We start from the raw sequence: 13,326 nt of genomic DNA, 5'->3' as shown, positions 1-13,326 counted from the left end.
GTGGCTGGAAAGCTGCCCAGAAGAAAAGGACCTGGGGGTGCTGGTTGACAGCAGCTGAACATGAGCCAGCTGTGCCTAAATGGCTGAGGAGGCCAGCAGCACCGGGCCTGTATCAGCAATAGTGTGGCCAGCAGGAGCAGGGCAGTGATTGTCCCTCTGTACTCAGCACGGGTGAGGACACACCTTGAGTGCTGTGAGCATTTCGGAGCCCCCCAACTCAGGAAGGACACTGAGGTGCCAGACAAGAGCAGCAGAGCTGTGAAGGGTCTGGAGCACAAGTACTATGACAAGCTGTTGAGGGAGTTGAGGGTGTTCAGCCTGGACAAAAAGAGGCTCAGGGAAGACCTTAGCACTCTGTACAACCACCTGAAAGGAGACTGTAGCCAGTGGAGGTAGGGCTCTTCTCCCAGGCAGCCAGGGACAGGATAAGAGAACATAGCCTCAAGCTGCACCAGGAGAGGGTTAGGTTGGATATTAAAAATAATTTCTTCACAGAAAGGGTGATTAGACATTGGAATGGGCTCCTCAGGTGGAGAGTCACCATCCCACCACCACCGGAGGTGGTTAAGGAAAGACTGGACGTGGCACTCAGTGCCATGGTGTGGTTGACATGGTGGTGTTTGGATACAGGTTGGACTCGATGATCTCAGAAGTCTTTTCCAACCTACCAGCAGTATTCAAAAATGACAAAGCAGCCTTGCACCAATGCCAGCTTCTGCTCCTAACCCGCGGAGGCAGACTCCCTCCTCACTGCTGACAAGTGCCGTCGCCCTTTCTCACACATCAGCTCCCCGCTCAGTCACCATTCAGGCACAGCACACATTGGCGTGCCAGACCCACACACCAGGGGCGGCTACCGGTGTTCGCCCCGGCCGTACAGCGCTGAGTGCTCCCGGGGGCAAGGCTTCAGCCTGGGATAGACTGCAGAATCCCCGCACACCGTACAGGGCCTGAGCGAGGGCAAGGACAACCGCGGAGTCCCGGCTACCCCTCGGAACGCCAGCGCCCCCGAGATGGCGCCGCGACCGGAAGACTACATTTCCCAGAGCCCCGCACGCCCCGCGCGCCGCTCTCATCTCCCGGCGTGCTGTGTGCTCCCGGCCGCTCGGTCCCGCCGGGCAGTAGCGCAGGGGCTGCTGGGAGCTGTAGTCCCTCGACGGCGCTCCGGACCGTGCCCGCCGGCGGTGAGCAGGCGGGGGAGCCCCCGGGACGGGCGGGGAACAAGGCCTGACCTCCGGGGCCCTGGAGCCGGCGGGTGGTGGTGGGGGGACCCGGGGGACAGGGTGGGCCGGGAGCTCTGTGAAGTTTGGTACGGGAGCTTGCCCGGCTCATGGGAGAGGAAGGGGCAGAGGGTGACTCCAGCGGCCCGCAGGGAGGTGAGGAACGGAGGGGGTGGACATCCCGCATGATGTGGAGCAGGGAGCATATGGAGCGCGGCGGGCTGCTGGGAGATGCCATAGGAGCCAGGCCCTCGCGTCTGTCTGAAGGTCTGTGACCTGCGAGTGGAGGTTTCCCAGGAGGAGCTGGCCCTGTTCTGTGGGGTTCAGCACGTATCTGCTATGCTCTGTGAGATACCCAGGAAGGTGAACAGGGAAGATGGGCATCGTCTCATCTTTGCTAATAGGTACCCAAAACAAGACACACTTCCACCTAAGACTGCAGGGATGTAATCCTTTGCCTGCATGTACCTTTGCAGGGCTGGCTCTGCAATGCAGGGTGTCCCCGTGAGTTGCTATTTTATTAGTTCTGCTGGGAATTGCAGAGAACAGTACTCAGAACTGTAGTGGAATAGGAGTTTTCTCCTTTTCCCATATGTTTTATCTATGCAGGACTGGCATGCAAGGCCTTATCAGTGTCTGTCACCATCTACTTGCTGATAATGGCTCAGCATTGGTGTGACAGCTTTGCTATACTACTAGATTTGTGTACGATCAGTTACAGTAATACTCAATCATTAATAATACTAAGTTATCAATACAATAATAATTTGCGCTCTTTTTTTCCCCTGCAGCCTGGCCTTCCTTCCTCTAAAGAAGCAGGTGCCTCTGCGATTAATTCCCAATGTAGCTTTAGTACAGATTTGTTGTTGAAATTGTTGAAGATGTCATCAGGCCTCACAGAGGAGCAAAAGAGAAGGATTGAGGAGAACCGCCGGCTGGCTTTGGCTCGGAGAGCAGAGAGGCTGGCAGCCCAGAGGGCTGGGCACGTGGGCATTGCTGCACCTCTGCAGAAAGAACAGAGTCTGGGCAATCCAGGAAACTCAAAGGAAGAAAACAATCATGTCGGGCTCACCAGCCAGCACCGACAGAGTCCAAACACGGCTGTGGAGCAGAAGAGCTGTCTCCAGAAAGGCTATAACCATTACACTGCAAACCAACAGATGGCTGGCTCACACAGAGAGCAGCAGAAGAGTTGTTCAGAGGACACGGAACAAGCAAGTGGCCTTAAGCAGGTTCCTGCAATGATCCCAAATTCGCTGAGTTATTCCCATAAACATTACTTGGATGCTGGTAGCCAGGAACATGGACAGCACACTTTAATTAACTATGGAACATTCCAGCAGCCCAAATGCTACCCAGCTTTCAAAAGCCCCACAGAGCCACCTCATCCAAGATTCATTGATAACGGGCACCCTGATGGTAGTAAAGATTTACAAACTCAGAACAAATCTGCCATTAAATATGTTTCACCAGCAAGCAGTGCTGCCCTGAGTGATTCAGAAATGCTGATAAACTTAAACAGAACAACAGAAAGAACAGGGGGAGGTTTTGTCTCTCAGGCCAATGGTGGGATGCAGAAGCTGACCAGCTCTGCTGGTGTGGGCTCTGCCTTTGAAACTGCCTCCCCCAAGAAAGCAAATAATGTTTCAAAAGGACAATGTGTGAAATATGGGGAAGACCGATTCCAGGTTAAAATAGGGTATAATGCTGAACTTATTGCTGTGTTCAAAAAGGTTCCAAGCAAAGCCTATGGTAAGAATTATTTGTTTGCTGTTACCTGTTTTAAATTGGGTTGAAGTTTTGGCATCTGCTGCTATTGTAGTTGCTACTTACTCTTACCAGTGTACGTATTGCTGGGATGGAATATATGGTATTAATGGGGGATTAAAGAAGTAAATACAGATTAACTTGGATAGAAAATCTGGACGTAAATAGCTTGAGGTTGGATTTACAAAAGAAGTCAGAAGTCTTGCTTTATGAGCAGCGCTCTGAGAAGTTCAGTGGCTTTAGCTGGTCAGAGTTTTTTGGAAGTGAAGGAAGCAAAGTTATTCATAAATTGGGATGTGAAAAGGAGTCACTTGAGCTATAGTTCTGAGTTATGAGCTGATTCTGTTTCCTGGGTTACAGAAAGCAGTGGAGTCTCCCCCTTTTGTCTTTCTTCTGATCTTTTACCCCTACTTTTATTTGTTATATTCTGTTTTTGTTTTCCCTCATGTGTTGCTGATCCCTGTGAATGGCTGTGAATTCTTCTTGTCTTAGTATAAATATGGGTAGGAAATTGGCTCCCATGGCTTTTTCTGGTGTCATGTAGCTGTAAACTTGGGCATAAATGTTTTTCAGATGCGTGGCAAAAAGTTTGCATGAGTAGATTGAATGCTTTTACTTCATGGGAACATTTCACACCATCACTGTTTTTCTGCCCCAAATGATTCATATTCTGCCCTATTACTCTTGCCCTACTTTAGATCCTGCTACAAAAAAATGGAATTTCAGCATGGAAGATTACAGCAGTCTCTGTGAGTAAATGTTGAATGATAAAAAACAAGCAGAATCTTGGCACCCCCTTCTTCTCCTGCTTTCTGTAGTTATTGTTTAGCTTTGTTAGTGTCTTGAGTAATAAAAATAGTGCTACTTAAAGATAATGCCCATCTTTTAGGCATCTAGCTCATAACACTCTTTATGATACTTCGTAGTTGATGAGAAGTAAATTAATTTATTATGTAATTAAAATACCAAGCACAGGTTGTACTTTCTCTACCACTGAATTTTTCAGCAACCAATAAGATCATAAGAATATTATGGTGCTGTACTGGTACTTGTTTTGAATTTGTTTTGAAAACTGTGTGTTCCAGTGGCTAATGCTTAATTTCTGGGTCCATTAATGTATTTTCTTTTTAAATAACTCTTATATATAAACACTTTTATTGTTAATTTTGTGTCTCAGAAAAGGATAAAGGGTAGTTCTCCAGGGTTTTGAGTGAGACTGAAAATGAATTTGCCTTTTTTTTGGTATAATAAGGGTGGGTTTTTCTTATTTTTCCCTCTCTTGTCACCTTATTCTGCAAAGATTGAGAGATTATAGAGGCAAACACTTCAGGTAGACTTTTTCAAAAGCACACTGTATTGAAGTGAGTGATAAATCACTATTGATTTCAGTGGGAACAGAATTAGGCCTGTGTTGAGCACTTTAAAAAAACCACAGTTGAGTGCTGGTGTTTTAGCTTCCCATGTGGGTTGCCACACATTTATAATTTAAATGCTGTTGGCTTGCTTGAAGTATATCAAGTACAGATGAGAGCAGAATCTCTGTACCAAGGAGCTTGCAAATGAAGAGAATGGTTTTGTGAAATCAGGCATTTTTCTTTAAAGCTATGAAATATGTGAGTACTCTGTGGAAGGTTCCTGTTTACAAGTGAAGACAGTATGTGACCAACACTGGCCTGTGAAATTGGGGAAAAAAAGCCTGAGAAAAGGGAACTAACTTAGAAGGGCCTTGAAAAAGTGAAAATGTAAAACAATTATTTTTTAAATTTCTACTTGTAATTTAATTTTTTTGAATAATGTGGTCCTCTTTTCGTCTTTGTACTATATAATATATAATCACCTCTTTTTTTCTTTGTACTATAAATTAAACATGCAGTCAAGCCTAGAAACAAATGTTGAAATAAAGAGTAAAATACTGGGTTTTCCCCCTTAATTTCTTTCCATTTTAGTTGTTGAGGTGACCTCTGATTACATAATGCTAAACCAGTAGCATCTAAAATCTTGTGCTTGGTACATTGGGAGGAGGAGGTTTAAACTGGTGGTTTCCAGTCCCTGTAATTTAAAAATTGTTTTCAGTGAGTGCTCTTAAACTTTTTATTTGGAGTAGAAATCTTAAGTGCTTGGATCTTTTCAGGAAGTCGCTTATTTTAAAATAAAGGATAAAATTTGGATGATACCCAAATGGTTTATTTATTAATTGATTAGGAAGAAGTTGTCTGAATTTCTTTCTCCATTTTCACATCTTGACCGCTGAACTTAAAGTTTGTACTTTTTTGTTGTGTATCAGTTTTCTGGACTACTTAGGTAGAGTGGATCATGATGTGCAGCTCAGTGCTCAGAGGCCTGGATTCACCTGGGTTTTTTTCTAAACAGCTGCCAGAGAGGGGAAATTGCCTCCCACAAGTATTTGGAGGCAGAGTGTGCTTAATGGTCCCCTGCTTTTGTGTCTAATGGACTCTGGAGATGTTCATGACTCTTTGTGTTATTGTGGTATCTGTGAGGTGAAGGCTTAGGGACAAACTTCACTACTTCGGTGCTGTAAAAACTTTAAGAAATTGTATTCCCATTCCTTAACCATCAGAATTCAGTTATAATAATAATAAAGACAACACATTGGTATAGACTGGTAGAGAAACACAGGGAGAAGTGGCATGTTTATTACTGTGGATAGCTGTGTTCTCAGGCTGACATCTGTAAAATGCTGTGTCCCTCCTCTCTCCATGCCCTTGCATGGTGACAGAGGTGATTGCTGATGATGGGTAAGACAGGAGTGCAGATGGCTGGGTGGAAGTGCAAGTCTAACTGTAAGACATGGAATAAAGGGTAATGAACTTAAATTGTAACAAAAGATATTTAGAAATTTGGACTAGATTCCTTTCTACAGCATTGTGAATACACAGCATTCCTCCTAGACGGATTGTCTATCAGACATTGACGTGAGGCAGGAGGCAGATATTTTTAAATCCTTCTCCTTTGCTGTTTCCAGAAACACCTTCCCACCTTTTCAGACACACGCTATTGATCACCATGCCCCTGCCCCTGTGATTTTCTGAGTGAAAGCACTGTATGGCTATGTGCAATTTACTGTTAAATGTGATTCTGCAGATTGCTTGCCCAGGCCTAGGGAACCACATTTTAGGATTGCTGGCAGAGAGGGAGCTTATGTGTGCAATCACAGTGCTGGACAGAGCCTTGTTCACTTATTATCACATTCCCTTGGCCCCTGCTGTATTCTCTGTGGAAAATCCCACCAACCTGCTCCTCCAGGCCATTGCTCTCCCTATTCTTTGTCCCTGTGAATGAAAGCAGGGATTCATCATTCCTTTTAAACTTGTGTGTGTTCTTTCTTATTAACCCCTTTCTATATCTATGCTTTTCTCCCTAGTGGAAGCAGCCAATCAACTTTCATCAGTAATTCTGGCACCACTAGAAGGAGAAAATGTGGTTGGCTTGGCATCAGGCTCTCGTTTTGTTGGCAGTGGGGTTGATGTGAAATCCCTCTTGAAGATGTGTAAGAACTGGAAGAAATCCTCAGCCCTTGTCAGAGGGAAATGTGTGCTTATCTCTCGCTCGCGATTTGAGGTTGATATTGGGTATTCTGCAGAAGTGATTGGAGTGTTCAAACAGATGGATTCCAGAAATTATGGTGAGTCTCCTGCTGTTAATTAATGACCTTGTTGGGGCTGCTTTTGCTTCACAGAAGAGAGGTAGTGAGAGTACATCCCTCTGAAAAAGTGTAAGAGAATGTGCTTTGGTGAAGATTTTGCAAGATCTTGTAGTTCTAGTTTAGTGTTATATCTGTGTCCAGCGCTTTATCCCATGGCAGAACATATCCTCTTCTGGGCCTGTTAGCCAAGGTGATATTTCAGATCTCAGCATGATTACATTTACATTTACTGTAAATGAGGTGAGTTGTGTTGGAATTTTGGAGTTTGGTTCATCAGGAGAGCTGATCTTGGCTTGCTCTGATGATATTAACCATTTCTAGATGTGTGGTCATACTTTTAAATCTTCTCCAAACTGTTTGCTTAACATGACAGCAAACAGAGGAGAATTGATTATGATCAAGCTAGCAATCCTTTTAAAATGGTTCTGAAATGCAGAGGATATAGGTAGATTGACATGTTCTTATGGACAGAGAATTCAATCTTTTTTAAAAAGAGACTTATGACAGTGTTTGTTGTAATTATTGCAGATATGAATACCAGAAGGTGGAATTTCCTGCTGGAGGATTACCCCAAACTAAGTGAGTAGCCGCATTTTTCCAGGGAGGGAGAACTTTCTGTGCATGAGTTTCTGTCTGTTGCCTTTTGCCTTTATGCATCTGTGTAATGCTGCTGAAACTGTGACTTGCCAAACTGAAATGCAGAGCTGTGTTTTGGTGTGATTACTTTTTTAATAGATGCAACTTTGCAGAACAGTCCAGCCTCTGCAGCATGCTTCTAGCACATCTGCTTCTCAGGTTTTTATGTTCAGTTAAGTTTACAGAGTGCTTTGAGATTAATGGTATTACACAAGTCCTAAGTATTATAACTATTATCTATCAGCCCAGTCGGCATGCTGTGTGTGCTTTGGTGCTCATGAGAGTGTTTGTGGCTGTGGAATTTGGTTGGAGTAAGTTCCAGAAGGATAAGCCAGGTGCTCTATGCACATCCTTAGGAAATGTTAGTGATTCAGAGCTGAAATGCTGTTTCTCAGAGCAGTTTTTCTCCAGCATGGGCTCCTGCTTCCACGGGATACCAGAGTATGTTTAATAATTGAGTAAATGCATGCTTCTATGATGCATGTCTTAATAACATTAGTAATGGCTGTAGGGCTGAAAGCCCTGTGATGGGGCTGTGTTAGAAGGCCAGGTCTTGAAAACAAGTGAATGTGACTTGGAGGAGACTGTTATGAAACTGCAGGGCAGGAATCTTGACATTGCTGATTTTGGTGAGTGCTAATGATCACTCACAATTTGGTCAAAAGGCCTTTTGTACATGCCAAGGGCTGATCCGGAGGCATGTGCCAGGCAGTCTGAGCAGACACATCACCTCCTAGTCTGTCTTAGCCTCGGTCATGCTGGCTGGCAGTTGTACACATTGCATGAGGTATTCAGAATCCCACAGATTTGAGGAAAGGAAAAAAAATTTCCGTGAGTCTTGCAGAGTGTAATTTTTGAGGGCATTTGAGGATTCCAGCACGTGCCTTTTAGAGGAACAGCATTTGCTTTGTTGCCTATTCATTTGCCTACATCAAAATTAAAAAAAGAGAATTTAGAAAGGCTGGTTGCCATTTCCAGCAGAGAGATCTCTTAGCTGGGAACTGTTTGTAGAGGTTAATGTCTCTTTGCCTAGTTGCTCAGTCATCTTTCTATAAAGGTCACTTCACTAAAAACTGTCTCTTGGATGAATCATGCTGGTGGCAGATATATCTTAATCACTCTCCCAGCTCATGTACAGAACAATAGCAACAGAATTATCAGTGAGCAAATTGTAGCAATTATGCTAACACATAGCTCGGTCTGTGAGTGTAATAACAAGCTTGTGCTGTTCTTTGGGTGGTGAGAGTTCCTGCTATTGAAGAAGTAGAAATTAAACTGGAGAGTTTAAAAAGTTTGGTCATTACCCAGCCACAAATGGAAATCTTTTCATATGTATATTTCTTGGAATTGCTTTCCCCCTTTATATGGCAGGGGTCCATCCTGCTGTTTTCCTCTTGGAGACAACTGAAACAAAAATACCTAACTGAATTCTGGTGCATTTAATGCTGATATAGTGAGTTCTTATTTTAGTTGTTTTTCCAAGCAGTTTTTTTTTTTTTTTTGTCTTCTGGACTTCATATACAAACAGACTACTAAAGAAAAAAAGAAGATGCTTCCTGCAATAAAAATCTGCACCTGCATTTCTGTTCCTAGTGCAGAGATGTCTTTGATTTTATAGTCACTGGACAAAAATTATTAACAAGTTTTCCTGGTCACAGCTCACTGTGTGTTTAAAACCAGTGTTTATTTTCTTAGAAATTAACTGTTGGAATAAAAAGAAACAGTTTTATTTTTGAGAGGATGGGATAGAGAGACTGCTGGAGGAGACTAAAATCAGGTCGTCCAGGGGGAGAATTGGCTAGATGCTGTGATTGTTGTGATGCATGGGTTGAAAAGGTGAAGGCTCTGAGGTCTTGGCATAATGGATGCTGGGGATCCCCTTAGTCCAGCTAGCAAGGTAAAGTTGTGAGGCTTCGTGGGTGAAGGAACAGTAGTGCTGAGGAACCAAAGTGGCTGCCTGTAAGGTGCTTCTGTCCAGGAGAACAGCAGTGGCCACCAGCTGAGCAGGGAGGTGCTTTTGCTCCTGAAGGGTGGTGGTTGGAGTGCTGCTGCTGGTGGTACAAGAGCTGTTTTTCAGAGTCTTGAGGTGCTTCCTCCTTTCCTACCCAGTGTAGTAAATAAATGTGGTAAAGTGGAGGCAGAGCCCAACTGTGTGAATTCAGGGAACAGGAGGGAGAAGAGAGTTTCCAAAATGGAAGATGAATGATATTCTTTAGGTAACTGTCTTGGGTCACTTGTGGCGTTTTTGGCTCAGTGGGAATGTCAGAGGTACAGAATCCCAAGGTCAAGATAAAGATGTCCCTGCTTTCTAGGCTTCAGGAGCTCTTTTGTCCAAATCTGTACTTTGATTTCTGAGTAAAGTGTGCCCTAAACTGCCCTCAGCATGAAAAATCCAGCTCCAGCTGTATTAGTAGCAGTCACCTCTGAATGATGGCATCAGAGTTTCAGGTGGAGATGTGATTCATCATGTGGTTCTGAAATAGACTTTAGGGAAGAGGCCAGGCTAAACCAACACCTGTGCATGACACCATGATTTCTGTGAACTGTCTCAGGATAGGAAGTTACATTTTTGGCGAGGTTGAGGGTTGTGTCCTGAGATCCATAATGTAAGTTGTGTGTATGTTGTCCCTTCAGATAATAAACTACTCTGTTCTTTGCAGTGAAAGTGTTGCTGAGCCTCATGTCTGTAGAAGTGGAGCCACTGCCAGAAGCAGTAATTAAGACCTTTGCTGCTCAACTCCAGAGATCTCCATCACAGACAGACATTCCTGATGCTGACCTTTCAGCAGTGGACTCCAAAATTGTGACGAGCCTCATGCCCTTTCAGCGGGAAGGTGTGAAGTATGTCCTTTTTGTGTGCTGTTAAGTGCTAGTCCTTGTCTAGAATTGTGTAGTTTATGTTGGTGCCCAGATTTCCTTCTTGTCCATGCAGGGTTCTGCATTTCTCTAGAGTGTGGGTCTGTTATACTTTGGCACTTTGGGCTTTTGATTGTTTGGTGTAGCATGGTTTGTTTGTGATTTTTAATTTTTTTTAAAAAAAATTTAAATTATTTTTGAGTGAGACATCTGTTTTATTTCTAGATAGAATTCATCATGAATCAGGTGGAAAGTAGTACTTTGCTATTCTAAAAAATTGTTCAAATGATACATCTGTGATCTCTGTTTTGTGATTCAGTATGTACATAATTGTCATATGATTTTTTATTTTGTAAGGTACTTGTTTTTTTTCCCCAAGTGCATCTCTTCAGTTGTTGTTGTTTTTTGAATATTAAATATGCATGGGAAGGGACCAGGAAATGGGACCCAAACCCTAAACCCTAAAAGACTTAAAATTACAAATTATATGTACAGCTAAAAATTTAAATGTCCCTGTCTCCATCATATATGATCAATTAGTTACTGATTTCAATATGCAGTCCAGGACAGTCTGTACTTAATGGTCTTAAATTGCTATTGTTTTTAGTAATAATTTCTTAGCTCTGCCAGAATGAACTCTGGAACACATGTGAGTAATATAATGGAAAAAATATGCTTAAAATAATTGTAAGGTCGTGAGACTGCTTCTCATATGAAATCAAAATCTCTGAGGACTGGGCTGAACCACTCTGGTCAGGAGCTTCCAAGCTTTGAGAGATTTGTGAGAGTTGCTCCCTTATATGAAGACTAAGGGAGAAAATGCAGGTTTACTGAAGATCACTTCCAGGTGATCCACATTAGAAGCTCAGTCATGACTTGAGATCATATTGGTTGCCAGATAGTAACCCATTTCTTGACTCCTCTTTCCCTCTCTATTTTCCCCAGTTTTGCAATTTCCAGGAATGGACGTTTGCTCCTCGCAGATGACATGGGCCTGGGCAAGACCATCCAGGCCATCTGCATTGCTGCCTATTACCGGCAGGAGTGGCCCTTGCTGGTGGTCACTCCTTCTTCTGTGAGGTTTACGTGGGAAGAGGTACTGTGAGCTTGGGCATGTGCAAGGGGGTCAGTAAAGGGCCTGTGTGATGGTTAGACTGTATTGTGCTTTGCAGAAGTTCACCTTCTAAATGTATTAAGGCAAAGAAACAAAAAAAATTGTACTGATTTAGAAACTTGATGGTGGGAAATTATTTGGTGTTGACTGTACGGTATATGCCTAATAATTTTTTTTTTTTGGCTGATTTTCTTTTTGTAGTCTTTTGATCTGTGGGAAGAGGGACATCTAGAGAAAGTGTGTCCTCTGACCCTCTGTTAACTTTGTTCCTGCAAGTCAGTTGGCTCTAAGGGGGCATTTTACTCATCAGTGTCAAAGATAATAGTTACATTCAAGCAATTGTCTTGTATTGGAGCCCATCGTAGCAGTATTTGCCAGTTTCTTGGCTGGAACAGAGGCCCAGATGCTGGGATTGTCCACTCTGTTCACAAGGCCCCATTATCATCATCATTAAGTGTCTGCCATAATATGTCTTTTGGCCTGTCCAGTGTATGCTGCTGACTCCTCTGAGTACTTCGTTAATGTTGGTCAAAGCCCAAGAAAGCTTGTATGGTTGAGAAATGTGTCTTGAAATAAATCACTGCCATAGTTTTTACACTGAGACTGTTGGGTTGCCATAGGCTAGTGCAATGTTCACTGTGGGAGAAAAAGGTGAGCCAAAGCTTTTAGGTCAGTAAATTCTTTCCAGAGAAGGAGAAGGTGGGAGTTTAGCTTTTCCTGGAATATGAAATTGATGAGAAAAGTATTGATTTAGGTTTGCTGGTTTTGTGCTATAACCAGGTTGTTAGAGCGTCTTGGTGTGTGTTTTGATATCCAGTAGCACAGCAAAATGCAGGGTGAAAAGAAAATAAAGTTGTTTACTGAAAAAGGAAGTGATGCACCTCATACTTAAAATCTCAAGGTCTATAGACCTGTGGAACAACACCAAACCTGAATCCATTGCTTCTGTGGGATATCTTCCAGGAACTATTTGGGCCCCAGTTTCCTGAAGTATTGGGCAACTGCAAGTAAACTTCTACATTCTGCTTCAGGAGATTTAAAAAATATGAGGCATTTTTGTCTGTTTTTGGTATTTTTTACCTTGAGTGCTTGGTTTCTTCCTTCCCCTACTCCCAGCTGCCCAGGAGGCTCTTGTGGGAGATGTTTCGTTAGGACATTTAATTTAGAGATCTGGTTGATTTTTGAGTATGTGATGGATGCAGATGTAAGAAAAATGTGTCACAGAAATTATGAAGGTGAAACATACTATAGTCTGTAATCCACTCAGTTCATTCTTGTACAGATGTATTTTAACTGTAATGGTAGAAGCTTTTGTGATGTCTCTGAAACCAAACTGGCAGAAATTTTCTTCATCTTAGCAATATCAGTGATCTATTTTGGCTTTCTGTGCTGAGGCCACTGAGTGACTATAGTCAAGGTGCCATAGGAAGCTGGTGGGAAGGGGCAAGGTACTCTGTAGTCAGCAGTGTTGCACCCACATGCATTTGGAGTTCAGCATTGAAACTTAAATAATTAAGATGGTAGTTTCATAGCACTTCTTGTTAACCAAAGTCAGCACCCTGTGAGAAATTCAGGATCAATTTTATGGTGTAAATTAGTCCCATGCTCTTTATAAAAGGAGAGGGCAGTACTGTAGCCGTTTCCAGGTACTTTCCTTTTGTTGCTGCCTTTGTTTTAAATTTTGACGTGGTGTCAAGTACATACTTTTTTGGTTGGTATCTAACCTTGCCTGCATGTTTACTGCTCATTTTGGTTGTGGTGCTTTCAGTAAGTGGAGAAGGACAATTAATTGTTACTTTCTCACATACTGAGAAATATCAGAAGCTCACATTTAACTCCTCCTGCTGCTTGCTGCATGAGGTTGCTGAACAGCAGAGAGTAATGATTGTGGTTGGGGAATTTCAACAGGCAAAGTTCCTAGAGACAGAGATGCCACTTCTCATCACCATTTGGCTACATTTCTGTAGAGACCAGATCCTGGTGGGCCCAGACAGTTTTCTGCAGAGCAACATCAGCAGAACTCAAATTTTGCAGAGAGCTTGGTGTCACTGGGGACAGAATTACAAGGG

General features: G+C 43.1%; 1 protein-coding gene across 3 annotated transcripts in view; it reads left to right on the top strand.

Annotated features, from left to right (window-relative positions):
* The first annotated feature begins 1,094 nt into the window (after window positions 1–1,094).
* The window catches only part of SMARCAL1 (SWI/SNF related, matrix associated, actin dependent regulator of chromatin, subfamily a like 1), a 32,093-nt gene continuing 19,861 nt past the window's right edge, over window positions 1,095–13,326 (top strand). For 2 of the 3 annotated variants that reach the window (XM_066323008.1, XM_066323006.1), the window contains exons 1-7: window positions 1,095–1,184; window positions 2,012–2,972; window positions 3,686–3,736; window positions 6,370–6,630; window positions 7,180–7,230; window positions 9,948–10,128; window positions 11,089–11,239. In XM_066323008.1, the coding sequence (XP_066179105.1) occupies window positions 2,102–2,972; window positions 3,686–3,736; window positions 6,370–6,630; window positions 7,180–7,230; window positions 9,948–10,128; window positions 11,089–11,239 (1,566 nt within the window). In that variant the 5' untranslated portion in view covers window positions 1,095–1,184; window positions 2,012–2,101. Of the gene's footprint in view, window positions 1,256–2,011; window positions 2,973–3,685; window positions 3,737–6,369; window positions 6,631–7,179; window positions 7,231–9,947; window positions 10,129–11,088; window positions 11,240–13,326 lie in introns of all 3 variants that reach the window. The other variant, XM_066323007.1, reaches the window with a different exon arrangement.

Source organism: Sylvia atricapilla, chromosome 7 (assembly GCF_009819655.1).
Source record: "Sylvia atricapilla isolate bSylAtr1 chromosome 7, bSylAtr1.pri, whole genome shotgun sequence".
Classification (NCBI taxonomy): domain Eukaryota; kingdom Metazoa; phylum Chordata; class Aves; order Passeriformes; family Sylviidae; genus Sylvia; species Sylvia atricapilla.
The sequence above is the reverse complement of the archived record's forward strand: the minus strand, read 5'-3'. Positions and strand labels throughout refer to the sequence as shown.